The sequence below is a fragment of the Puma concolor genome, chromosome B1, assembly GCF_028749965.1.
Source record: "Puma concolor isolate L17-30 chromosome B1, mPumCon1.1.hap2, whole genome shotgun sequence".
In the NCBI taxonomy this organism is placed as follows: Eukaryota; Metazoa; Chordata; class Mammalia; order Carnivora; family Felidae; genus Puma; species Puma concolor.
In genome coordinates this window covers 116,255,587-116,282,923 of record NC_141670.1, presented here as the reverse complement: position 1 = coordinate 116,282,923, position 27,337 = coordinate 116,255,587, and the positions used below count along the sequence as shown (strand labels likewise).

At 40.8% G+C, this 27,337-nt stretch overlaps 1 protein-coding gene across 3 annotated transcripts; it reads left to right on the top strand.

Annotated features, from left to right (window-relative positions):
* The first annotated feature begins 442 nt into the window (after positions 1–442).
* CYP2U1 (cytochrome P450 family 2 subfamily U member 1) lies at positions 443–27,058 on the top strand. Of its 3 annotated transcripts, XM_086704440.1 has the most exons (6): positions 443–1,047; positions 18,582–19,217; positions 21,175–21,336; positions 23,370–23,537; positions 23,978–24,004; positions 24,293–24,427. In XM_086704440.1, exons 1-5 carry the CDS (start codon positions 558–560, stop codon positions 23,998–24,000), a joined length of 1,479 nt encoding a protein of 492 aa, XP_086560566.1. In that variant the 5' UTR covers positions 443–557; the 3' UTR covers positions 24,001–24,004; positions 24,293–24,427. The 3 variants fall into 3 exon arrangements, with proteins under 3 accessions (XP_086560566.1, XP_086560568.1, XP_025778118.1); XM_025922333.2 differs by lacking the exon at positions 23,978–24,004 and having other exon boundaries at positions 448–1,047; positions 24,293–27,058; XM_086704442.1 differs by lacking the exons at positions 21,175–21,336; positions 23,978–24,004 and having other exon boundaries at positions 447–1,047; positions 24,293–27,058.
* The last annotated feature ends 279 nt before the right edge of the window (positions 27,059–27,337 follow it).

The following is a 27,337-nucleotide window of genomic DNA, read 5'->3' as shown; positions in this document are numbered from 1 at the left end:
AGGAATGAGTCCCTTCCTCCGAATCCCATCTTTTTGCTGCGGAGGTGGGGCGGGGACCCCACTCTCCCACCTTAGGGTAGGGGTGCTGGTGTTGAGGGTGAGTGATCAAGGGCCCGTTCACCAGGCAGATTTATACACTCAAATGGCACGTGGGCGACCCGAGGAAATCCGACAGCCAATCAGGACGCAAGCGTGGTACCGCAAGCATCTTTGGTCCGGGACAGTAAATGCCCAGCCCGACCCGGAGAAGAGGCTCAACAGGACCCGGGGTCAAACTTTCAGAGCGCTCGCCCCGCCCATCCGTGGACCGCTTTTACAGCGGGGCGAGCGCGACCCCGTTTCTGCTCGGGCGTCGCTGATTGGAGACGAGGGCGGGGAAGGCGGTGGGCGCAGCCAATCCGGGCCGCCCTTCGCCGCTCTCCTCCCTGCCCCCCCTCCTTCCCGTGGAGTTAGTCTTCCGCAGGAGGCGTCTCCGGCCGGTGTCTGCTTGCGCTCTCCCAGGGGTCAGCCCCGGGTGAGCCGGTGCAGTCGAGGCTGGGGACGCTGGCGCGCAGGCCATGGCCTCTCCCGGGCTGCCGCAGCCCCCGGCCGAGGTCTCGCCCTGGCCTCTGCGTCTGCTGCACGCGCCTCCCGGGCTGCTGCGGCTGGACTCCACCGGCGGAGCGCTGCTGCTGCTCGGCCTCGCGGCGCTCCTCGGCTGGAGCTGGCTGTGGCGGCACCGGGCGCGGGGCATCCCCCCCGGACCCACGCCCTGGCCCGTGGTGGGCAATTTCGGCTTCGTGCTGCTGCCACCGTTCCTCCGACGGAAGAGCTGGCTGCAGCGCCGGGCGAGGGCCGCAGGAGTGGAGCCCTCGGCCCTGGGCCCGCAGTTGTACCTGGCCGACCTGGCCCGCGTATACGGCAACGTCTTCAGCTTTTTCATCGGCCACTACCTGGTGGTGGTCCTCAGCGACTTCCAAAGCGTGCGCGAGGCGCTGGTGCAACAGGCCGAGATCTTCAGCGACCGCCCGCGGGTGCCGCTCGTCTCCCTCGTAACCAAGGAGAAGGGTGAGCCGCTTCTCGGCCGCCGGAGCCTTGAGGGTCGCGGGCCGTGTGAACGCGCGATGTGGCGCATGGGGCGCCAGGTACCGGGCTGTGGTTCCTGTGCCCTTTGCAGCCGCGCGCACCCAGCCCGGCTCACCGTAGGCAGCCCCAAAGTAGGAGGGCGGCGGCAACGCCTCCTTTTCCTGGTGCCTTTAAGATCGTATCGAGCTGTGATGGATGAGGGACTCGTTCTTATTCCAAGATAAGAAGTGGGAAGTGGGAAAGTTGAGGAAGGGAAATGGGGACGGGGGCGCGGGTGGAGACGTGTGAAAGCCAGGCTCTATCTTTCCTGTCTGTCCTTTCCAGAACAAGGCCTTTGGCTGTGTTAAATGGAGGCAGGGATATTCATTACACCTTCTGTGTTCTGAATGAAAGCGTTTAAGAAGATAGTTCCCCATAAGATAGGAAGTCCAGAAAACGTGTTAGGAGCCTATTGGCAAACCTAGTTTACTGGGTTTGCAACCTCTGCGATTTCTGCTTATGGAAGTCCAAGTTGGGCAGTTTTGATGGTTGGGAAACATACTATCCACATTTACCCTCTCCCTAACCCAATCCTCCCACCTCCTTTGTTTATCAGTCTTACCCTTTGTCTTACTGGCTGGCATAGGTCCCAGACTTTTTTGTTCGAGTTCATATGTTAATTTAATTGCCTTTCATCAGTCTTTCCTTCTGGAAGCTTTTTGTCACTCCCTCTCCAAGTTAGCTCCCTTTTGGAACCAGTTTCTTTGCACAAGTACTTTTTTCACTGCCCTTATCACAACTGGGGCTACAGAATTTTGCAATCTTGGGCCTGGAAGCAGGTCTTTACCACGAAACTGACATCTAGGAGAATGTGGACTGCAACATAAAAAGATTCAGGCTTTTAAGAATCTGATTAAGCCAGAGTTTTCCCTCAGAATTTTAATGAATAGCAGTGATGATCATAATATTTTAAATGTCCCACTGAAGAACATGTCACAGTTCGTAACCCATGGTCTCCATGCCGTCACACATGCTGCTGCTTCTACCTAGAATTCTCTGCCTGGAAAACTCCTGTTTTCTCTTCTTTTCTTTTCTCTCTTTTAAACACATCGTGGTGAAATACACATAAAATTTGCCATCTTAACCATTTTTAAGTTCAGTGACATTAGGTCATTTACATTGTTATGAAACCATTACCACTATCTCCAGAATACTTTTCATCTTGCAAAACTGAAACTGTGTACCATTAAACAAACTTTAAAAAAAACCCTCCTTGAGGCAGGCACCTGGATGGCTCAGTTCGTAGAGCATGTGACTCTTGATCCTGGGGTTGTAGGTTTGAGCCCCACGTTGGGTGTAGAGATTACTTAGAATTTAAAATTAAAAATTTAAAAGAAAAAATAGAAAAAACCCTCCTTCCTCTTTCTATCCCCTGGCAACCACTGTTCTATTTTCTGACTCTATGGATGTGACTATTCTAGGTACTTGATATGATTGGTATCATCTAATATTTATTCTTTTGTAACTGACACTTTCACTTAGCCTCATGTTTTAAGCTTTTTCAATGTTGTAGCATGTGTGAGAATTGCTTGCCTTTTTAAGTCTGAATACTATTCAGTTGAATGTATATAACACATTTTGTTTATCCCCTGATGGATGCTTGGATACTTCTGCCATTTCACTATTATGAAAAATGCTGCTATGAACACGGTACATATACAAATATCCATTCAAGTCCTTCCTTTCAATTCTTCTGAGTAGTTACCCAGAGGTGGAATTGCTTGATAATATGGCAATTCTGTATTTCATTTTTTGAGTAACTACCCTACTGTTTTCCACAGTGTCTGCACCATTTTACATTCCCACCAGCAATGAACGAGGTTCCAATCTTCCCACGTCATCTTTGCTATTTTCTGTTTCTCAAACCTGCTTAAATGTCACCTCTTTGAGAATGTGTTCCCCAACACACCTCTCTGCCAGGGAGAGGGGAGCTACCCTTTGTCTATGACACCACTGTTTGGGCTGAAGCCCCTCCCCTTCCCACCCCCTGCCAGTCAGTCAGCAGGTCTTGTCAATTCTGCAGAGACAGTTCTGTATCCATCCACTTGTTTCGATCTCCATTGTCAGCACCTTCATGCCAGGTACCATCATTTTCATTTGATACTTGAAGCCACTTCCCTAGCGTACTTGCTTCTACTCCAGTTTTATTTTATTTTATTTTATTTTATTTTATTTTATTTATTTAATTTTTTTAATGTTTATTTATTTTGAGAGAGAGAGAGAGTGTGTGTGTGTGTGTGTGTGTGTGTGTGTGTGTGTGTGAGCAGGGAAGGGACAGAGTGAGGGAGACACAGAATCCGAAGCAGGCTCCAGGCTCTGAGCTGCCAGCACAGAGCCTGACATGAAGCTCAAACCCACGAACCGCATGATCATGACCTGAGCCAAAGTCAGACGTTTAACTGACTGAGCCACCCAGGTGTCCCATCGAGTTTTTTATCTACACATCAGCCAAAGGGATCTCTTTTAAAAACCAAGAATCACAGGTGCCTGGGTGGCTCAGATGTTGAGCTTCTGACTTCATCTTAGATCATGATCTCAGGGTTCAAGGGCTTAAGCCCCACGTTGGGCTATGGGCTGGCAGTGCAGAGCCTGCTTGGGATTCTCTTTCTCTTCCTCTCTCTCTGCCACTGCCCCACTTGCACTCTCTATCTCTCCTCTCTCTCACTCTGAAAATAAATAAATAAACTTAAACAAAACAAAACAAAAAAAAACCATGAATCAAACCATGTTGCTCCCCAGCTGAAACCAGTTGCCTCCAACTCCATCCTGGACCTACTGTGCCTGGAAGAATCTGGGCCCTGCCTGCCTTTCTCACTTTCTCTCTCTCTCCATTCTGCCTTGACTCATACATTTCAACCTGCTCTAGAAAAATTAAGCAGATTCCTGGCAAGCTTGTGACTGCCTCAGTCTACTGGGTTTGTTGTCCTTGGGCCTAGAATAACTTTTCATATGACTGACTCCTTATCCTCTCTCAGGCTAATTGTCACCTTTCAGTCCTATTTTAGACACTGCTCAATATCACAACTTATTTTATCTCTTTCATATTTCACTCATTAAACACTTTGAAAATATTTAGCCTATTACCAGCCCCACCTACCAATGGAATATAAACTCTGTGAGGGCAAAGGTTTGGTTCATGTTGTTACCCACTGTATCCCCACTAGTTGGCACAGAATAGGTAATCAAAAAATGAATGAATCTATGCATACAAACATCTGTTGATGCATGTAACACATTATACTGTAATTTTCTTGCATGTCTTTTCCTCTAGATATTTTTAAGGTGTGAATTAGATTTTCTTCTTTGAGGTCCTTCTTGGTGAATATATGGTTTGCTCAAAAATCTGTAATAAGGCAGTTTCTTTTTTATTTTGAGGGAGAGAGAGTGCGAGTGCACGTGTGCATGAGCATGTGTATGTGGGGGAGGGCCAGAATGAGGGGGAGGGAAAGAATCTTAAGCAGGCTCCATGCTCACCGTGGATCTTGACTTGGGATCGATCTCAGGACCTTGAGATCATGACCTGAGCCAACGCTTCACTAACTGAGCCACCTCGCTGCCCCTATAATAAGACAGTTTCTAAGTATTAGTTGAATCACAGCTTATTATTAGATCTTTATGTAGGAAAGGCCTGGGAGCCTGGGGTAACTGGGTGTTTCAGCATCTCAACCAAAGCATTCATTCTCCCAAGAGACAGTTAGGGTTCTTTCGGTGATGCTGGTCTGGTATTGTAATGGGTGTGTGTTGGGCAGTGTGCTGTGAGCTGAGAAAAGTTGCTGTGGTGGAGGCAGTTGACAAGAGAAGGTAAAGGAAGAACCATAGGTCACAAAGGAGATGCTTGTGGGGCTAACTTAGAGTAGAGAACAGGTCATCTGAATAGGAAAATGGAGACAGCTGAGGAATTTTTTTAATGGAAATTGTTCAAAGGTGAAGAATAAAAGGGGAGAATATGAGCTTATTTCAAGATGCCCATCAAAGGATGAGGGACCAGACAAATTCTGAGTAGATGTCACAAATCGAGAAACGGATAGCCTGAAGTTATCAGCCTCAAGGAGAGGCCATGAGAGCTAGAGGCTGAGCAGCTCAGCACTACTTGAGGAGTGTTCACGCTGTTTGGCTACTGTTTCCAATGGCAGAATTAGAAAATGTGAAATTGTCTAGAAGAGAAATGTGTATAGGAGAAAGAGAAACAGTATTAGGAATTAGAGGTCAATAGCATTATTAAATATTTAGTACAAGATATTTTTAGGGTCACCTGGGTGGTTCAGTCGGTTGAGTATCCAACTCACGGTGGTAAGATCGAGCCCTGGGTCTGGCTCTGCACTGGCCGTGGAGCCTGCTTGGGATTCCCTCTTCCTCTCCCTCTGCCCTTCCCCCACTCACACACTTGCGCACACATGCTCTCTCCCTCAAAAAATTTAAAAAATAATTTAAAAGATTTTTAAAGAACATTGGTACTAAAGTTGGTGAGACTAGCAGAGAAAGGAATGTTTTATAAACAGTGATGTTCAGAGACAGGCTGGAAATACTTGACTTAACACATTGCCAAAAAGTTCTAGAATGTGGGGAAGTTATTATATTTGAATTTTTCAAAATATGCTTGGGCAAGTTGATGTTCTTTTTAAGCCAATAAAAACTCTAGTAAGCTAGATATACCATAAAGGTATTTTACATTAGCTATGCCCATCATTCTCATCAGTCTACCTGATTCTTTCCTGAGCAGGAATAGAAAATAAAGCTACAAAGTCAGAGTCAAGGCTACCAAAAGTGCTTTACCCTAGGTGTGGTCTATTTCTTCTAAAAGGTTTGTGTACATCACATTTTTATTATAAAACATTTCAAATATAAAGTTCAGAGAGCATATAAATTTCTTTATCTACCATTCAGATTTGCTTCACATTCATAAACAATACATAGTTTTATTTGGTATGTTTTTTAAAAACTTATATATGTCATATATTTAAAGTACCATTTCTATTCCAGCTGTTATTAGTTGATTTATCTATTTCTCTGTTGATAGAAATTAGATTTTTTTTTTTTTTTAAATTTTAGAGACAGCATGAGCAGGGGCAAGGAGGAGAGGAGAGAAAAAGAATCCTAAGCAGGCCCCATGCTTGGCTCAGAGTCCAATTCAGGGCTTGAACCCATGACCCTGGGATCATGGCCTGAGCTGAAATTGAGAGTCTGACGCTCAACTGACTGAGCCACCCAGGCGCCCCAGAAATTACATTATTTCTAATTTTAAGAGATTGCTAGAAACTTGGAGCAAGAGTGAAAGCAAATTGCAGAGCCATAAAAAAATGGAACATAAAAGGAAATTTGGAAGAAATTTAAGAGCAGAGTATAGATCAGTCAGTACTGACTACTTTAAAGGGGAACAAGATGCAAAATGAAATTAGGAGATGAAGATAGAAAATGAAAGTTCATCTGGGGAATTTAAAAATGAATGAGGGGGTGCCTGGGTGGCTCAGTTGGTTAAGTGTCCAACTTCAGCTCAGGTCACAATCTCGCGGTCCGTGAGTTTGGGCCCCGCGTCGGCTCTGGGCTGATGGCTCGGAGCCTGGAGCCTGCTTCCGATTCTGTGTCTCCCTCTCTCTCTGCCCCTCCCCCGTTCATGCTCTGTCTCTCTCTGTCTCAAAAATAAATAAATGTTAAAAAAAAAATTAAAAAAAAAAATGAATGAGGAGGGGAGCCTGGGTGGCTCGGTTGGTCGGTTGAGTGTCTGACTCTTGATTTTGGCTTGGGTCATGATCTCAGGGTCGTCTGCTCTGGGTGTGGAGCGTACTTAAGATTCTTTCTCTCCCTCTCCCTCTGTCCCTTCCCTGCTTGTGTGCGTTGTCTCTCTTTCTCAAAACTAAACTAAACTAAAATAAGAAAAACAGGATAACCAAATCTTGTAGTAAGTGCAGTAAAATAGGTATTTGAAATAGTTATGTACTCGTAGCAAGAGGGCCTGAATTCCCACTAAAAGGAACACTTCTATGACTCCGTGGAAGGAAAGGGCAAGTGTAATCACTGGGTAGATAGCACCTTCTCTATGTCAGGAGGAAGAAAACTTATATGTGATGGATGTAAATTGCATCAAATTTAATGTATTTAAGTACTTTTACTTCATGTTTATTATTGTAAAACATGTGGAAGAGGAAAAAAAAAAAAAAAGAATTCCTTTCAATTCTTTCCAAAAAGAATTGAAAGCCATTTGGGATCATTGTTATTCTGAGATAGCCATTATTGGTATTTTTATGTACTGCCTTTGTGTTTAGCCCTACTAAAGAATGAATGGGTCAACCAGGCAATTAGAGAAGAAATTTATAAAAAATATGGAAACAAATGAAGATGAAAGTACAATAATCCAAATGCTTTGGGATGCAGTAAAGGCAGTCCTGAGAGGAAAATACATTGCAATCCAGGCCTATCTCAAGAAACAAGAAAAATCCCAAATACAAAATCTAACAGCACACCTAAAGGAAATAGAAGCAGAACACAAAGACACCCCAAACCCAGCAGAAGAAGAGAAATAATAAAGATCAGAGCAGAAATAAACAATATAGAATCTAAAAAATACTGTAGAGCAGATCAATGAAACCAAGAGTTGTTTTTTTGAAAAAATAAACAAAATTGATAAACCTCTAGCCAGGCTTGTCAAAAAGAAAAGGGAGATGACCCAAATAAAATCATGAATGAAAATGGAATTATTACAACCAATCCCTCAGAAATACAAGCAATTATCAGGGAATACTGTGAAAAATTATATGTCAACAAACTGGACAACCTGGAAGAAATGGACAAATTGCTAAGCACCCACACACTTCCAAAACTCAAACAAGAAGAAATAGAAAACTTGAACAGACCCAAAACCAGCGAAGAAATTGAATCCGTTATCAAAAATCTCCAACAAATAAGAGTCCAGGACCAGATGGCTTCCCTGGGGAATTCTACCAGACATTTAAAGCAGAGATAATACCTATCCTTCTCAAGCTGTTCCAAAAAATAGAAAGGGAAGGAAGACTTCCAGACTCATTCTATGAAGCCAGCATTACTTTGATTCCTAAACCAGACAGAGACCCAGCAAAAAAAGAGAACTACAGGCCAATATCCTTGATGAATATGGATGCAAAAATTCTCAATAAGATACTAGCAAATCGAATTCAACAGCATATAAAAAGAATTATTCACCATGATCAAGTGGGATTCATTCCTGAGCTGCAGGGATGGTTCAACATTAGCAAATCAATGTGCTACATCACATTAAGAAAAGAAAAGAAAAGAACCATATGATCCTGTCAATCGATGCAGAAAAAGCATTTGACTAAATTCAGCATCCTTTCTTAATAAAAACCCTCAAGAAAGTCGGGATAGAAGGGACATACTTAAACATCATAAAAGCCATTTATGAAAAGCCCACAGCTAATATCATCCTCAATGGGGAAAAACTGAGAGCTTTCCCCCTGAGATCAGGAACACGACAGGGATGTCCACTCTCACCGCTGTTGTTTAACATAGTGTTGGCAGTGCTAGCATCAGCAAACAGACAACAAAAGGAAATCAAAGGCATCAAAATTGGCAAAAATGAAGTCAAGGTTTCACTTTTTGCAGATGGCATGATACTATACATGGAAAACTCGATAGACTCCACCAAAAGTCTGTTAGAACTGATACATGAATTTAGCAAAGTTGCAGGATACAAAATCAATATACAGAAATCAGTTGCATTCTTATACACTAATAATGAAGCAACAGAAAGACAAAGAAACTGATCCCACTCACAATTGTACCAAGAAGCATAAAATACCTAGGAGTAAACCTGACCAAAGATGTAAAAGATCTGTATGCTGAAAACTATAGAAAGTGTATGAACGAAATTGAAGAAGATACAAAGAAATGGAAAAACATTCCATGCTCATGGATTGGAAGAATAAATATTGTCAAAATGTCAATACTACCCAAAGCTATCTACACATTCAATGCAATCCCAATCAAAATTGCACCAGCATTCTTCTCAAAGCTAGAACACAATCCTAAAATTTGAATGGAACCACAAAAGACCCCGAAGAGCCAAAGTAATTTTGAAGATGACCAAAGCGGGAGGCATCACAATCCCAGACTTTAGCCTCTACTACAAAGCTGTAATCATCAGGACAGCATGGTATAGGCACAAAAACAGACACATAGACCAATGGAATAGAATAGAAACCCCAGAACTAGACCCACGGCCAACTAATCTTTGACAAAGCAGGAAAGAACATCCAATGGAAAAAAGACAGTCTCTTTAACAAATGGTGCTGGGAGAACTGGACAGCAACATGCAGAAGGATGAAACTAGACCACTTTCTTACAACATTCACGAAAATAAACTCAAAATGGATAAAGGACCTGAATGTGAGACAGGAAACCATCAAAACCCTAGAGGAGAAAGCAGGAAAAACCTCTCTGACCTCAGTTGTAGCAATTTCTTACTTGACACATCCCCAAAGGCAAGGGAATTAAAAGCAAAAATGTGCATGCATTTTTAAAGTGTATTTGCTTCTTTAAAATGGAATTGTATTCACACCCTTTAAAATTGTTTTCAGAATTGTTTAAAATTGTTGTCACTTAAATTTGCTGAACATGTTTCTGCATTATTAATTATTCTCCTGCAAAGATCCTAAGAGCTGTACAACATTCCTTTGTGAGAATCTATCACAGTTGGTTTAGCTTATGCTGTGTTTGGTTTGAAATGGATTTTTGTTTCAACTGTGTGGCACCTGTTCCTCTGTAGAAGAATCCCTTTTGAGGAGCTCTTCGTCCTCACCACTCACTTGTACCCACTAACTGTGGTTGGAACATGAGATGTCATGTCTTTATATGAAGTCCCTTCTCTGACAGCAGTGATTAGGCAAGGATTAGAACCCTGATCAAAGGTGACTTGATCAGAATATCTTACCTCTGTACCAGTGGCTAGTTTGTAGGCTGGGCACCGAACTCAAGAATTTATGTTCATGGCATGGTCTGGAAACCTCAAGTCACAAAATAAACTTAAGGTGTTCCAAATTGGTATCACCAGGGGATACCTGACTGAAGCATTTGAATCCTCCCCCAGCATTTTTTTTAAGTCAGATCTGAAGAATAGAGGCCTTTTCTCTCTGGTGGGGAAAATGGGAGATTAGGCATCTGAAGATAGCTCCTGATGCTTGGAAAAGCTAGTTTGCAGTGGGAAAAAGTGAAGTCAGGCAGAAAGCATTTGAAAATGGGTGCAGTGAGAAAGAGATGTGTGGCATTTAGTCTTCTCTGAGGTGATGACCCCTAGCTCTTCCTGGTTTGTTTGTTTGTTTTTGGTTGCGCAGCCTAATCGGCCTCTTTGCCAAACCTACTTAAGGATATATTTTTGTCATTCCCACCCAAGAGTCCTCATTTTTGCTTTGGAGGCATTTTTATTTTTTAGTGTTATTATCCTCCTTGAAGTGAAGTCTTTGTACACATCCACAGATACCATTGCTTTTCAGGGCTAAGAATGGAGATGTTAACAACTGTAGGATGTGCCTGAACCTCTTTCAGACGCTCCTAGGACCATAAGCCATTCTGGCTCCAAAACATGAGTGTTTTGTAAAGTTCAAAGCCTTGGGCCATTAATTCTGTCCATGCCTCTCATTCTAGCATTCTCAGGCAGTCTCTTTGGTCACCTCTTTTGTCTTGCACTTCACACCTGTCAACCTGTTGTCACATATCCCAGTCTTCAAACATTAGCCTCTTCTGAGAAGGTTCTCTCCATTTCCTTGCCTTATCTAAACCTGATTTCCCTCTAAAGATAATTTAGCCCTTCTTCACTTGTTGGGCTGAACACTGAGTGTTATACGTAAGTGATGAATCACTGCAGTCTACTCCTAAAGCCAAGACTACACTGTATGTTAGCTAACTTGAGAAAGAAAAAATAATAATAATTTAGCCCTTCTTGAAACAGCCTCTTTAACTTTGCTCAAGTTGTTTTTCGAAAACGTACCTTCATACACATCTTTAATTTTCTTAATTTTTTTAAAATTTATTTTTGAGAGAGAGAGTGCGCATGTGTGCACACGAGCTGGGGATGGGCAGAGAGAGAGAGGGAGACAGAGCATCTGAAGCAGGCTCTGCACTGACAAGCAGAGAACCTGATTCGGGACTCAAACTCACAAACTGTGAGATCATGACTGGAGCTGAAGTCAGATGCTTAACCGACTGAGCCACCCAGGCAGCCCTATGCACATCTTTATTTACAAATGTAGCATCAGTTCAGGTGTCCTTTCTTCTGAGTAGTGCTGCCTTTCCTCAGCTGACACGGCGCTCCTTCCTTTGTCTACACTGCAACTTCAGTCCACCTCTGACATACAACATTGAATCAGTGCATCCCAACAATGCAACATTCAATACAGTCCAACATAAAACATTCAATACTGTACACTCCAACTATGCAGCCGAAGTACAATCCAACATACAGCATTCAATACAATATGTAACTTCAATACGATCTAACATACAACAGTGTATTGGATTGTTGGTTAAGTTCCCATAACGACTAACATCTTAAAAAGAGAGACGATGGCTCTTTTAAATCAATATGCCCTAAGTAACTTGTGTATAGGGGACTCTGAATAAATATTGGAAAAGCCGATAGTAAAGGGGTGTTTTACTAGATAAAATATTTCTAAAATGTATATGTGTAGTTTAAAAGATGGTGAGTAGATCATAAAGACTGAGAACCTAGTAACAGAAAAATAAAGTTCCTTAAGAAATAGAGCAAAGCAGAGATGTCGTATGTGATATCTTAAATTAGACGACAGTTAAAATTGGTATCAAATCCTGAAATTAGAGTGAGAGACTGGATCTTTCTAAGGAAAAAGAAGGGGGCCTAACAATGCTTAGCCTCTGAATGCTGAAAGCAGCAAGAGTTGGCCATGGTTAAATGCAGGAAGAGTGACTAAGCTGTGGTTGCCTAGGAAATAGTTTACGGGGCTTTATTAAAGGGATTGTTCTAGTTTCAGGAATGGTTAAGACATTTCCATTTCTTTTTTGTCTTGATAATCACAGACCAAACCAGAGGGACTTTTTAAAATTTAATTTATTTTTTAAATTTACATCCAAATTAGTTAGCATATAGTACAACAATGATTTCAGGAGTAGATTCCTTAATGCCCCATATCCAATTAGCCCATCAACCCTCCCTCAACCCCTCCAGTAACCCTTTGTTCTCCAAATTTAAGAGTCTTATGTTTTGTCCCCCTCCTTGTTTTTATATTATTTTTGCTTCCCTTCCCTTGTGTTCATCTGTTCTGTGTCTTAGAGTCCTCATATGAGTGAAGTCATATGATATTTGTCTTTCTCTGACTAATTTCACTTAGCATAATACCCTCCAGTTCCATCCACATAGTTGCAAATGGCAAGATTTCATTCTTTTTGATTGCCGAGTAATACTCCATTGTATATATATACCACATCTTCTTGTCCACTCATCCATCAATGACATTTGGGCTCTTTCCATACTTTAGCTGTTGTTAATAGTGCTGCTATAAACATTGGGGAGCATGTGTCCCTTCAAAACAGCACATCTGTATCCTTTGGGTAAATACCTAGTAGTACAATTGCTGGGTCAGGGGGTAGTTCTGTTTTTAATATTTTGAGGAATCTCCATACTGTCTTCCAGAGTGGCTGCACCAGTTTGCATTCCCACCAGCAGTACAAAGAGATCTTCTTTCTCTGCATCCTCACCAACATCTGTCGTTGCCTGAGTTGTTAATGTTAGCCATTCTGACAGGTGTGAGGTGGTATCTCATTGTGGCTTTGACTTGTATTTCTCTGATGATGAGTGATGTTGAGCATTTTTTCATGTGTTGGTTTGCCATCTCAAACCAGAGAGACTTTTAACAGAGGCACACACTCCACCCAGGATGAAATGGATCTACAATTCTGTGCCACAACATTGGAAGACAAAAAGTAGACATCGGATTGGCAAATGACTTCATAGAGTGGAGGATGACCACCCCTAATTGGTCTACACTGGGGGCAGGTACTAGTGGAGTGTGAGACAGTTTATCCTGCAGAACCCCAGAAAGTCTCAGGAATTGGAGATACCAGTGGTAACTAACAGGAGATGGGTATGAGCCAGTGGGCTGGAACAGTGATTGTTTGAAATGCATACAAAATATAGTTAGACTGACCCTTTTCACCATACCCACCCCTTCAAAAAACAGAAAGTAGGTGCCAAAAAACAGAAAGTAGGTGCCCTGAACAACCTTGGGTTTAAATGACTTCTTGACTAGGGATGTGAAGTGGGTGGAGTGAGGGCAGAGATCTATGATCTTGCATCACACAAGATGAAAAGTTGCTGTAGACAGAAGACTCTTGAAGAGCTTCCCTTTGAGTGTGAGATTGAGTTTGACAAGGAACACCCAACAAACCTGGCCACTAGCAAAAGAAAATAAGGAGAATTGTCTGTCTTGGCCTGGACTCTGGCAGAGAAAGTGTTCTCTGCTACTTCCAATCCCTGTTGCAAGTACCCTGCCATTTTAGTACAAAAGCAGCCATGGACTATATGTGAATGAATTATAGTGGCTCATTAACTCCTGTGTTCTAGTAGCCTTTATTTATAAACCCTGAAATTTGAATTTCATATTTTTTCATATATCATGAAATGGTGTTTTGATTTTTTCCCCAACCATTTAAAAATGCAAAAATTCATCTTTGCTGACTGGCCATATAAAAAGAGACAGCAGGCTGGATTTGACCTGTGGGCTAAAGCTTGCTGATCATTATTCTGGACTTTAAGTAACTGTGTTAAAAATTTAAGGGTGAGTATTCACTTTGTTTCTCTAATGCAAAAGAAGGCAAGAAAGGAAGGAGAAAAAAGAATAGATACAGCCAGGTAAAGTTCAAAATAATGTATTAGAAATAAATTCATAATTATATTAAATATAAATGAACTAAATTGGCTAAAGGATAGATTGCTAGAATGGATTTTTTAAAAATTCAAATGTATGTTATTTTAATTTTTTTTAACAGTTATTCATTTTTGAGAGACAGAATATGAGCAGGAAAGGGGCAGAGAGAGAGGGAGACACAGAATCCAAAGCTCCAGGCTCTGAGCTGTCAGCAAAGAGCCCAACGTGGGGCTTGAACTCACAAACTGCAAGATCATGACCTGAGCCGAAGTTGGACGCTCAGCGGACTGAGCCACCCAGGTGTCCCCAAATGTATGTCATTTTAAGAGAGACATACCCTCCCTCCAAAAAGAGAAATACCCCAAACATAAGTGTACGTTAAAATTCAAAGTGAAAGAAAGGAAAATGTTATACCAAGATAATACTTTAAAAAGAAAAGCTGTTGGGATACCTGGGTGGCTCAGTTGGTTAAGCATCTGACTTCAGCTCAGGTCATGATCTCGAGGTTCGTGAGTTCGAGCCCCACCTCGGGCTCTGTGCTGACAGTTCAGAGCTTGGAGCCTGCTTCAGATTCTGTGTCTCCCTCTCTCTCTCTGCCCCTCCCCCACTCACACTCTGTCTCTCAAAAATAAATAGACATTAAAAAAATATTTTTAAAAGAAAAGCTGATGTCTTTTTGACAATATATACTTTAAGTCAAACTTTATTATTAAGAATTAGTGAATTATATGATGAGAACAGGAAGAGGAAGATATAATAATTTGGAACTTGCATATACCTAACAGTGTTCTCTAGCATATATAGGTATCTGACAGCAAAGATAAGTTAACAGATATAAGCAGCTACATTGCAAAATTCTATAGCAAAACTTACAGAACTGCAAAGAGAAATCAATAAATGTACCATTATAGCAAAATATTTTAACATAAGCATCTGAATAACTGAGAGAGCAGGAAGATCAAATTTGCTAAGGATACAAAATTTGATTTTGTACCTTTGTACAAATGTACCATTTGATTCCAATGGTTATCAGGTTTTTTGTATTGGACATATAGAGAACCCTGTACCCCACAATTGAGTCTATAAAAATTCTCTGAATTTTATTGGAAATTGTATTAAAATCGATCACATACTAGGCTACAAAGCAAGCCTCATTAACGTCAAAAATCAGTAGAAGACAAATTAATTTAGGTGGCAAAAAATCGTAATAGAAAAAAATTTTAACTTAAGATTATAATGAAAATACTTGCAAACAGTACTTCTGGACTGCAGCTAATGCGGTACCCAGAGGCAAATGTAGCTCCCTAAGTTATGTATTAGGATAAAAGTCTGAAAAGTAATAAGTTAGATGGCCAACTTTATCTATCTGGAAAAGAATAAAAGCATAAACTCAAAAGAAAAAAGAAGGAACATAATTTTACACAAATTCTTCCAGAGAGAAAGAATATACCTTGGATTAGTTTAGAAGGCCAGTATATCCAGACAAGTACATTATGAGAAAAAAGAAATTTATTGGCCATTTCATTTATGAATATGAATTTAAGAAAACATACAAGAAACCAAATCCATCGATTAAAAAAAAAACATAAAAACACTATTTAACCAAAATTGGATTTATTTTTTATTGCAAGCAGTTTCAATTATCAGAAGGAAGACAGTTTCAAATCTATAAATTAAATGCAATTCCAATGAAAACCTCAAAGTTTTTTTTAATAGAGTTTGACAAGCTGACTCTAAAATTTTATAAAAGAGTGAAGAGCCAAGAATAATTTAAAAAGCAATGTTGAAAGAGAATAAGGAGGGGGGACTTCCCTATTAGGTGTTAAGACTCACTGTGAAGTCTATTTCTGTCTTATAAAGTAACAGTAATTAAGACAATGTGCTCTAAGCACTTTGGAGAGTAATTTGGCAAGTCTAGTCATATTGACAAAGTACGTGTTTGATGACTTACCAAACCACTCTTAGCAATGTCTTCAAAATTCTGAGGAAGTAGGAAAGGTAGAATAAACACATTTTCTAAAAAAATCTTTCGAAATTTGCTGCCCATGCATTTTTGCTTTAGCAAAAGAAGGGAAGGAAACAAGAAAGAGGAAGAAGTAGAATCCTGGAAATGGGTTCAGCACAGGAGAATCTAAAATAATTCCTTAATGATGCCCCACAGAGGTCGTCACACATCTGAATAGAAGGCCTAGAAGCAGCAGATTTGAGCAGATGTGTGGCAGAGTCCAAGGATAAAAGCAGAGCTGATAAATCGCCTGATTCATTTGACCACACAGATGTTTACATTGAGAGGCATTTTGTAAAGGTATTAAATATTGTGATAAGATTTAACCACAGAGAAAGGTCTGTATTTCATCCTCAGCTGGATTCACAGCATCCCGGTCCCTGGCAGTGACTCAATATTCAGAAATATTTGTTAAATAAGTGATACTCAAAGATAGCAGAAATGAAGTAGATTAAAAATGGCAAAGAAGGAGAACCAGCTGGAACAATAAAGGGCACCATGGAAAATAAAAGGGTGAAAGAGGTGACAGGAAATAAGGAATATTTGAAAACAAATTGATACATCTGGGAACAATTCTGTTGGGTTTGATGGTGGGAGATGTATAACATAAGTGAGAATCAAATGAGGTATAGTTGTGGACGACTTTTGAGTTCAGATGTTCTTAAATTAGGGCTGTTGCTGACAACAGACATTTTAGATTACCCGCCAGCTATTCAGTTCCAAACTGATGGTGAGTGTTATAGTCCAGTGGGACTGTTGATTTATTTGGCTAATATTTGACAAGCTCCTCCTGTATACTCAGAATGATGCCAGATGCTGGGATTTTAATAGTCAGCACAATCAGGTATTGTCCCTGCCTCCTTCTATTCAGAATCTTTAGAATATGGGTATATCCAGCCTGAATTTTTTTTTTTTTAATATTTGTTTAGTTTTGAGAGAGACAGATAGGGTACAAGTGGGGGAGACAGAATCTGAAGCAGGCTCCAGGCTCTGAGCTGTCGGCACAGAGCCCCATGCAGGGATTGAGCCCACAAACTACAAGATCATGACCTGAGCCAGATGCTTAACCGACTAAGCCACCCAGACGCCCCCAGCCTGAAATATTTTTTAAGCCTGGATTTACTCTTATGAAACATAAGATTCAGAAATTTACACTAAAGAAAGAGGAACCCTTTTGCACTGCTGATAAGAATGCAAACTGGTGCAGCCACTCTGGAAAACAGTATGGAGGTTCCTCAAAATATTAAAAATAGAACTACCCTGTGACCCAAGAATTGCACTACTAGGTATTTATCTAAAGGATACAGGAGTGCTGATTCGAAGGGGCACATGCACCCCAATGTTTATAGTGGTGCTATTGACAATAGCAAAGTATGGAAAGAGCCCAGATGTCCATCGACTGATGAATGGATAAAAAAAGATGTGGTTTATGTATACAATGGAATATTACTAAGTGATCAAAAAGAATGAAATCTTGCCATTTGCAGCAATGTGGATGGAACTAGAAGGTATTATGCTAAGCGAAATAAGTCAGAGAAAAACAAATACCACAGGACTTCACTCATATGTGGAATTTAAGATACAAAACAGATGAACATAAAGGAAGGGAAGCAAAAATAAGTTAAAAACAGGGAGGGAGACAAACCATAAGAGACTCTTAAATACAGAAAACAAAACCGAGGAGTGCTGGAGGGATTTGGGGTGGGGGGATGGGCTAAATGGGCAAAGGGGCATTAAGAGGGACATTTGTTGAGATGAGCACTGGGTGTTACATGTAAGTGGTGAATCACTAAATTCTATTCCTGAAATAATTATCACACTATATGTTAACTAACTTGGATGTAAATTAAATAATAATGAATGAATAAATAAAATACGTAGAACAAACTGCTGGGGGGGGGTAGGTGATGGCCATTAAGGAGGGCACTTGCTGGGATGAGCACTGGGTGTTGTATGTAAGTGATAAATCACTCAGTTCTACTCCTGAAACCGATACTACACTATATGTTAACTAACTTGAATTTAAATAAATTTAAAAAAAATTTAAGACTAAAATAAATAAAAAGAAATGTATACTAACTCTAAAAATTGAAATTCATTGCTTTTCATTTCACTGGGGGTTCCTATCTATAAGCTATATTGTATAGGATTTTTATTATTAGAAACATATGCTATCTTGATAATTTCGCTAATCATTCTTCTTGGCTGGTGATCTCTACCTGTATGTAGATGAACTTTGCACACGTGACTTGACAAATACAAGACACACTTCATTGTAAGTCCTTTTTTTTTTTTTTTTTTTTAAATTTTTTTTTTTTCAACGTTTATTTATTTTGGGGACAGAGAGAGACAGAGCATGAACGGGGGAGGGGCAGAGAGAGAGGGAGACACAGAATCGGAAACAGGCTCCAGGCTCCGAGCCATCAGCCCAGAGCCCGACGCGGGGCTCGAACTCACAGACCGCGAGATCGTGACCTGGCTGAAGTCGGACGCTCAACCGACTGCGCCACCCAGGCGCCCCATTGTAAGTCCTTTTAAGTGTTATCAGGCATCGCTCTTTCTTACCTTTTCTTGGTGTCCTTTTGCAGGGATTGTATTTGCACATTATGGTCCAGTCTGGAGACAACAGAGGAAGTTCTCTCATTCAACTCTTCGTCATTTTGGCTTGGGAAAACTTAGCTTGGAACCCAAGATTATTGAGGAGTTTAAATATATAAAAGAGGAAATGCAGAAGCATGGAGAAGACCCCTTCAACCCTTTCCCCATTCTCAACAATGCTGTCTCTAACATCATTTGCTCCCTGTGCTTTGGCCAGCGTTTTGATTATACTAATAGTGAGTTTAAGAAAATGCTCAATCTTATGTCACGAGCGTTAGAAATCTGTCTCAACACCCAGCTCCTCCTGGTCAACATATGCTCCTGGCTTTATTATCTTCCCTTTGGACCATTTAAAGAATTAAGACGGATTGAAAAGGATATTACCACTTTCCTTAAAAAAATCATCAAAGACCATCGAGAGTCTCTGGATGTGGAGAATCCTCAGGATTTCATAGACATGTACCTTCTCCACGTGGACGAGGAGAGAAAAAATAATAGCAATAGTAGCTTTAATGAAGATTATTTATTTTATATCATTGGGGATCTCTTCATTGCTGGAACTGATACCACAACTAACTCCTTGCTTTGGTGCCTTCTTTATATGTCACTGAACCCCGACATACAAGGTAATTAACAGATGTCTCCTTTATTCAGGCAAAGCCAGGCTATTTAATTTTTTTTTTCATGTTTGTTTATTTTTGAGAGACAGAGAGGGAGCAGAGGAGAGGCAGAGAGAGAGGAAGAGGGAACCCTAAGTGGGCTCCAGGCTCTGAGCTGTCAGCACGGAACCTGACACGGGGCTCAAACTCATGACCCAAGAGATCATGACCTGAGCCAAAGTCGGATGCTTAACTGACTGAGCCACCCAGGCTCCCCAAAGCCAGACTATTTAAATCAGTATCAGCAACTTTGGTGATGCTGTAGCTTCTAGCTCTAAGCAATGTCTTCAGGCTGGGAAACAAAATGGAAATCCTTGAACCTCATAGGGAGTTGGTAAGGTATTAACAGAAAAACTCCCAGTGGGACTAATGTCATACTTGCTTGCCCCTGCTTTAAATCTCTACAGGTCTGATTCTGTGTGAAATCTATAGAGAGGAAGAATTTTAGAGAAGAAGGACAATTTAGAGCTGAAGGGAATCATAATGATTGTCTGAACCCAGTCATCTTGTTTTGAAACTGGAGAACGAAGACCCAGAGAAGTTCTGTGACTTTCACAGAGTGTCTGGCAGTTCATAATGGAAGAATACAAAAGAGGACAGTATATATTACTTTTCTACTGCTTCTATAACAAATAACCACAAACTTAGTGACTTAAATCAACACAAGTTTGTTATCTTAAACTTCTGGGTCTCATTGGGCTAAAATGAAGATGTTGGCAAGGCAGCCTTCCTTTCTGAAGACTCTAGAGGAGAATCCATTTCCAGCTGCCTTGGCTCCTGGCCCCGCTTGTCCATCGTCAGACCCAGCGATGTTGAAGCACTGTGATCATTTTCTTTTAGTCACATCTCCCTCTAACGTTAAACTCAACTGGGGAAAGTTCTCCAATTTTAAAACCCAAGTAATTAGTGCACACCCAGAAAATCCAGGGTAATCCTCCCTACTCAAGGCCCTTAATCTGATCACAGCTGTGAGGTCTTTTTTGCCACATAAAGGAGCATATTCATAGGTTCCAGGGGGTTAGGGTGTGGACATCTTTGAGGAGCCATTTTTTGTATACTATAAATGAGATTATGCCTTCTGCATTATTGTTCACTATTGACTAACAAATTATCCCAACATTTAGCATCTAAAAACAACCACCATTTTACGATCTTACATAGTTTCTGAGGATCAGGAATCCAGGAGCAGCTTAGCCTGGCTGGTTTAGGATTCCTCATGAAGTTATAGTCAAGATGTTGGCTGAAGCTGCAGTCATCTGCAAGATTGACTGAGACTGAAGGATCCACTTCCAAGATGACTCATGCACTTGACTATTGGCTGCAGGCCTCACCGCTTGGACTTTTCCACAAGGCTGCTTGACTTGGCAGCTGCCTTCCCCCAGAATGAGTGACCCAAGAGAGAACAAGTATCAAGACAGGAGCCACAGTGTTTTTTATAACCTAAGCTCAGAACTGACATGGTGTCACTTCTCCTTTACTCTGTTGGTCACACAGATCAACTTAGTACAGAGTGGAGGGGGACTGTACAAGGACGCGAACACCAAGGGGCAGGGATCACTGGGGGCCCTGTTGGGATAACTCACGTTGTCACATACAAGCTTAGAGAGTCAAAACAAGTGTCCATATGAAAGAATGATTGAGAGTACTCCTGAATCCAGAATGCTTTCTCCTTTACCCTTCTATCTGTTCTGCTATCCTTCAAAGTCACAGGGTGGTACAGGGTCCCTGGGACTAACTGCCTCTACCTGGAATATATGACCAATGCTTTATGCTCTGAGGCTGAGTCAGGTCCAAACTGCCAACTTATCGCTTGTGTGTATGACACACATATGGGAAGTATGCATAAGAAGGCAGTCTCAATTCTTCTAGCTTATCTTATGGTTTATTCTTTGTTATTCTTTCCTTTTTTAATTCTTTTTAATAGAAAAGGTTCAGGAAGAAATTGAAAGGGTCATTGGTGCTGACAGAGTCCCTTCCCTCACTGACAAGGCCCAGATGCCCTACACAGAAGCCACCATCATGGAGGTGCAGAGGCTGACTGTGGTGGTGCCACTTGCCATTCCTCATATGACCTCAGAGAAAACAGGCAAGTCCAGTGTCTTTCTCCTTTGAATGCCCTTGAGGGAATCCCAGCCTTCCAGTCCAAAGAATTTTAGGTGAGGGCGTGATGACCATTGCCCAGCTTGATTCTCCTGAGGGTGTAACGTTGTATTGTGGATAATTAAATGTCCAGTGGATACTTCAGCCCTCAGTTGTCCATTTTTCACATCCTGGTATTCCAGCACAGCTTGTTTTATAAATAGCTCTCTAGACTTCAGAGCATGCACACTTACATTGTCAGACAAATTACGCTGCCATTTAAGATGGCTGTATTGGCAGAAAAAACTCCAGAATTAACAAAGGCACCTACCTCTCAGTCTTCTTGGAGGTCAGAAGAGCTAGCCTAAAATGAAATTAAGCATTTTAACTGGGAATTATCCTACCTTACCTCTTAGAGTTCTACAACTGAAGCATAAATATTAAAGAATTAGAAGAGCCCATCTGATTCTAAAGGCACCTGTGTCAACTTCACACCTACATTGAAATGTGTCCATTTGTGGTCATGTCTTTGACATGTAAGCACTCAGACTTTATGTAAAATTCCTTAGAGCAAGGAACTTCCCTCCTCTGAAGATAGCCCATGATGTAATGAGCTTAACTATGGTTATAAGACAGTTGTAAGAGGCAAGAACTTATAAATGACATTGGATCACTTCATGGTTTTTCTTGTGCTAGTTAGATGCACTGTGTGTGCAGTATCTTGGGTGTTGTTTAAGGTGCACATGAACTTGTCAGTGGTAAAAGCAGTGTTGACTTCCCTGTACAGTTGACCCTTGGACAACATGGATTTGAACTACAGTGGGTCCACTTACACATGGACTTTTCTCAATAAATGTATTGGGAAAAGTTTTAGAGTTTTGCAGTAGTTTGAAAAAATTCATGAATGAACTGTATAGCCTAGAAATATGGATGAAATTAAGAAAAAGTTAGGTATATCTTGAATGTATAAAAAAATATATATATACTCATTATTTTATCATTTACTACCATAAAATACAGTTGACTCATGAGGTTTGAACTGCATGGGTCCTTTTATAGGCCAATTTTTTACAGTGTAATACTGTAAATGTATTTTATGATTTTTGTTTTAAAGCAAAGTTTTTATTTTTTAATTTTTTATTTTAAGGAATTTTATTTTATTTTTAATTTTTTTTTCAACGTTTATTTATTTTTGGGACAGGGAGAGACAGAGCATGAACGGGGGAGGGGCAGAGAGAGAGGGAGACACAGAATCAGAAACAGGCTCCAGGCTCTGAGCCATCAGCCCAGAGCCTGACGCGGGGCTCGAACTCACGGACCGCGAGATTGTGACCTGGCTGAAGTCGGACGCTTAACCGACTGCGCCACCCAGGCGCCCCAAAGGACTTTTATTTTTAAGTAATATCTCTACCCAATGTGAGATTCGAAGTCACAACCCGGAGATCAAGAGTCATATGCTCTACTGACTGAGTCAGACAGGCACCCCTCTCTTGTGACTTTTTACTAACATTTTTTTTTCTAGCTTTATTTATTATAAAAATACAGTAAATAATACAAAAATATTTGTTAATCACCTATGTTATTGGTAAGGCTTCAGTCAACAGTAGGCTATTAGGAGTTAAGTTTTGGGGAATCAAAAGTTATATGCAGATTTTTACCTATGCAGGGGCTCAGTGCCCCTAACCCCCACATGGCTCAAGGGTCAACTATGTTAGGAATTTGTAATTCTTTGGGAAGTTTACCTGGAATGTCCTATGATTTCTGTTTCAGTGTTTTCTCTTAATTATAATGTTTTAATGGTTTGATTTGATTCATTAACTCTGTGTCTATTAAAGCAGTTCCTGTGCCTCGTCTCAGGCTGGGGTCCTGAGATGGTGTTGATAGCATCTTGTCCCAACCCTCAAGTACCTCAGTGCTTAGTCTCCACAAATTAAGTAGCTAGATATGTGACCGGATTTTTTTTTTTTTTTTTTTTTTTCAGATAGTGATGTTTACCGCAAACTATTAGTTGAATGACACTGGTTTTTTTGTTTGTTTTAGTGCTCCAAGGATATACCATTCCTAAAGGCACAATGATATTACCCAACTTGTGGTCAGTACACAGAGACCCAGCCATTTGGGAGAAACCGGATGATTTCTACCCTAATCGATTTCTGGATGATCAGGGACAACTTATTAAAAAAGAAACATTTATTCCTTTTGGGATAGGTCAGTTAAACTTTTATTTTCTAAATGGCATAACTGAATAGGGAAGACTAAAAGAATCTTTTATTATTTCATGATAAAACTGTTTTAAAAACATTTCCATCTTGACAAGCAAACATAAGAGGTAAATAACTGAGATTAAATGCAGCCCCCTGCATTTATTTCAGATTTTAAAAACAAAATGAAAGCAGTTGGTTTTAAATCCCGAGATATGACTAGAAATCTTCCTTTCTGAGCTGCCCAAGTGATTGTTTGAGTCCCAGGAAATTGTTGGAGTTAAGAGCAACTTGTGACCTTCTGCTGTGCTGGTGGCTGAGAGGCTGGGTTTGCTAATCTCACCAGTCCCTCTTTTAGAAACCTGTATGAGCACATGTAGGGTTCTGTCTATAGAAAGGAATTCTCCAAACATTGTCTTCTGACTCATTCTCTCTTTAATCTTCCAGTTGAGACCAAAGGAAAGCCATAAGAAGGTATGGAGGAGACAGGGTTGCCTAGATCTGTCTCTAGTTCCTGTCTAGAATGAGGATAAGTTTTCATGAGTAGGAGTTAAAATGTGAACTTAGTGTGTAGAAATTCGGACCAGCATATACTTTGGGAGGCCATGAGGTATATATGACCATTTTGTTTTAAAACTCTCTATATCTGCATTTAAAACACTTAATTGAGATATTTCACATACCATTGCCAATTGCCCTTCTTGAGATAGGAAACAGGGTGGTATTTATAGTGTCAACTTTCTTTTCTGATCTCATTTTTAGGGAAGCGCGTGTGTATGGGAGAACAGCTGGCAAAGATGGAATTATTTCTGATGTTTGTGAGCCTAATGCAGAGTTTCACATTTGCTTTACCGAAGGATTCTAAGAAGCCCATCCTGACTGGAAGATATGGTCTAACTTTAGCCCCACATCCATTTAATATAATCATTTCAAAGAGATAAAGAACGTGCCCAAGAAGAGAGTGTAAATACATCTCCTTCTGACCAGATTCTTCCTCTGCAGTTGACAGCAGACCCAGCAACGCAGTGGGTCCGGGTCAGGCTCAGATGAGAGGGAGACCGGAAAGAGGGTGGAGCTTGATTCTTCAACAGGATGTGTCTGTCATTTTAGTAATGTGCATCTGTGACTTACGGAATGGGGACCAAAGTGCTGGATCAGGAAGAAGACATCTGGAGTTTATGGAGTTTATTGGAGCTCCCACCAATGAACATTGCTTCTCATCTTTCAGTGCCTCAGTCATTCTGCGTGTAAAATGAGGTTAAGAAAATTCTCCTTCTCTATGTTTCAGCACTAAAGAAGGGCAAATACCCCGTATCTTTTCTTTTCTGACCTCACCAAAACACTGTTAGTTTCTGGAGAACAAATTCAGAAGTAGAAGGAAGTTCTGCCAGTTTAAGACCTGTGACAACACGAAAGTAGTGTTCAGACTTGAATACTTTGTCAGAGAAGGATGTGGGTTTAGGCAATGATGAGTTAGAGCTTTTCTCTGAACAGATCTTATGTCGGTTTGGTGTAAGGGCTTTGTTCTGTTACTGTTATCTTTTTTGTTTGCGATGTAGTTTTTACGTTTTGTAGACATGGACTCAAGTGCCCTTGTCCAGTGTGTAGCGGAAAGGTTATTGTTTGAATTTATATGTCTACCTTCTTTTTTTTTTTTTAAGTTTATTTATTTTGAGAGAGAGAGGATGCGTTGCATGTGCTCGTGTGAGCGGGGGAGGGGCAGAGAGAGAAGAAGAGAGAATCCGAAGCAGGCGTCAGTGTACAGCCCGATCCCGTGAACCTCAAGATCACGACTTGAGCTGAAATCAAGAGTTGGACACCACCCAGTGCCCCGTACGTCTACCTTCTATTTCAACTTTAGAAACTGTGAGCCTGGCTGAAGAGGTGGCTTCAAGGCAGAGCTCCTTTCTGCTCAGCTACTTGCAGAGATGTAGCTCTGCCTTTTGACTTGAGCCCTGAATAGTGAGCTTGGGCATTTTGATACTGGGATTCATCAGGGAAAGATTCAAACTGTGCTGAACATCCCTTTTGTGTTCTCTCTTCCACTAGGCTTAATATGTCTCATCTTTGAGTACTCTCAAAGACAAAGAGTCATTCTTTTTTTTTTTTTTTACTTTATTTTTGAGAGAGAGAGAGAGTGTGTGTACACACGCTCACTAGTGGCGGGGGGTGGGAGGTAGAGAGAGAGGGAGAGAGAGAATCCCAAGCAGGCTTGGTGCCGCCAGCACAGAGCCCGATGCGGAACTCAATCTCATGAACCACAAGATCGTGACCTGAGCTGAAACCAAGAGTTGGTCACTTAACCAACTGAGCCACCCAGGTGCCCCAAGAACTACATTGCTTCTTAATAAAGATGGTCCCTCTAGAATAGCAGTTCTCAAAAAAGGTAATGACTCCTTCCAGGGCATGTTTGGAAATGTATAAGTGCATGTTTGGGTGTCACAATGATGAGGGTGCTATTGGCCTTGCCATGTGGCCAGGATGCTAAATGTCTGAGCAGACCTGTACAATGAGGAATAATCCTGCCTAGTATGCCAGGTAGTTCCCCCATTGAGGATATGCTCCAAAGAATGACCAGCCCTTTCCTTGATTCTTCCATAGTACTCCTTATATAGAAGCAATCATGATAAGAATATGAACAACCACAGTTTGGAACCTTTCCTCATGCTGGCCCCATACTTACTTCATGCTTTACTGGCATGCTTACATAATTCTTAAAGAAACTCTGTTAAGAAGATGTTATTTTATAGGTGATAGAGCTGAAAGTCAGAGAAGTTAAGGTACATAGCTAGAAAGTAACCTTGTTCATTTCAAACCTACCAGTCCCTAGGACCAGAGGGTTCTTTCTGAACCACTTCTCTGTACTGCACCACTTGATCCCGTGAGAGCCTACTCTGCGTTTTCAATACAGATAGGTGAAAGGCAGGCAAATCTCTAGGTGCCTTGAGGATTTTTATCAACTAAAAAAGAAAAACTAATTAACTAAATGCCCCAGAATTGTGAGCAAATGGAGTGGTTGTTGTGTAGATTTTTGATGAGACGATGCATGTGTGGTTAACGCACTTTGAACAGGACAATTTGTCTCTGATCTGGAATTTTATATGCTTTTGAATTGCACTAATGTCACATTAGCAAGTTTATTACTCCTTAGTTGATAAATACATTTTCAACATTCCTAACCAGTTTGTAGCTTACTTGAAACAAAACAAAACTGTTCTGTGAGATTATGTTGGAATCATATGCTCATTAAACTTTTAAATATAATGCCTCAGACTGTAGCACTTTAAATACCTCTTTATATGGTAAGTCACTGAAAGGACTGTTAATGCTTTCCTTGTATATATTGACATTTTATGATTTTGTACTTTATGATTTATTTGAAATGTAAAAATAATGGTATTTTGTTTTATATATCTTCTTAATGTCTAATTTTTAGTCCTCTTTTTTAGCATAATTTTTGGTGCTCTTATTAAACTTTTAATTTTAATGGAAATTAACTTTAATGGAAATTACAATTAGTATCATGTCTGGGTTTTTTTTTTTTCTTCTTCTTGTTTTAACTGCTAAACAAAAATTTTTTTAAACCAGATGTCAGGTTAGGAAATGGAAGAGGCAGCAGTCTTCCAAAGAGAGAGGGATGGCCACACAGAAGCGTGGCTGGAGACTGCTCAAAGCACAGTAACTCTCAGGGCGGTATCACAGCTCATGTCTCTGATTTCTCACACCCAAATCCAGCATTATTTGCGGGAGAATGGATCTATCTACGCAAGCCCCTTGTGGCAAAGTGTTGAGTGCTTGTCTCTCTTC

Coding starts and splice junctions, on each gene's coding strand:
- CYP2U1 (XM_025922333.2), top strand. CDS start 558: ATGGCCTCTCCCGGGCTGCCGCAGCCCCCGGCCGAGGTCTCGCCCTGG. Junction 1,048..18,581: donor CCTCGTAACCAAGGAGAAGG/GTGAGCCGCTTC, acceptor GTCCTTTTGCAG/GGATTGTATTTGCACATTAT. Junction 23,538..24,292: donor ATTTATTCCTTTTGGGATAG/GTCAGTTAAACT, acceptor TCTCATTTTTAG/GGAAGCGCGTGTGTATGGGA.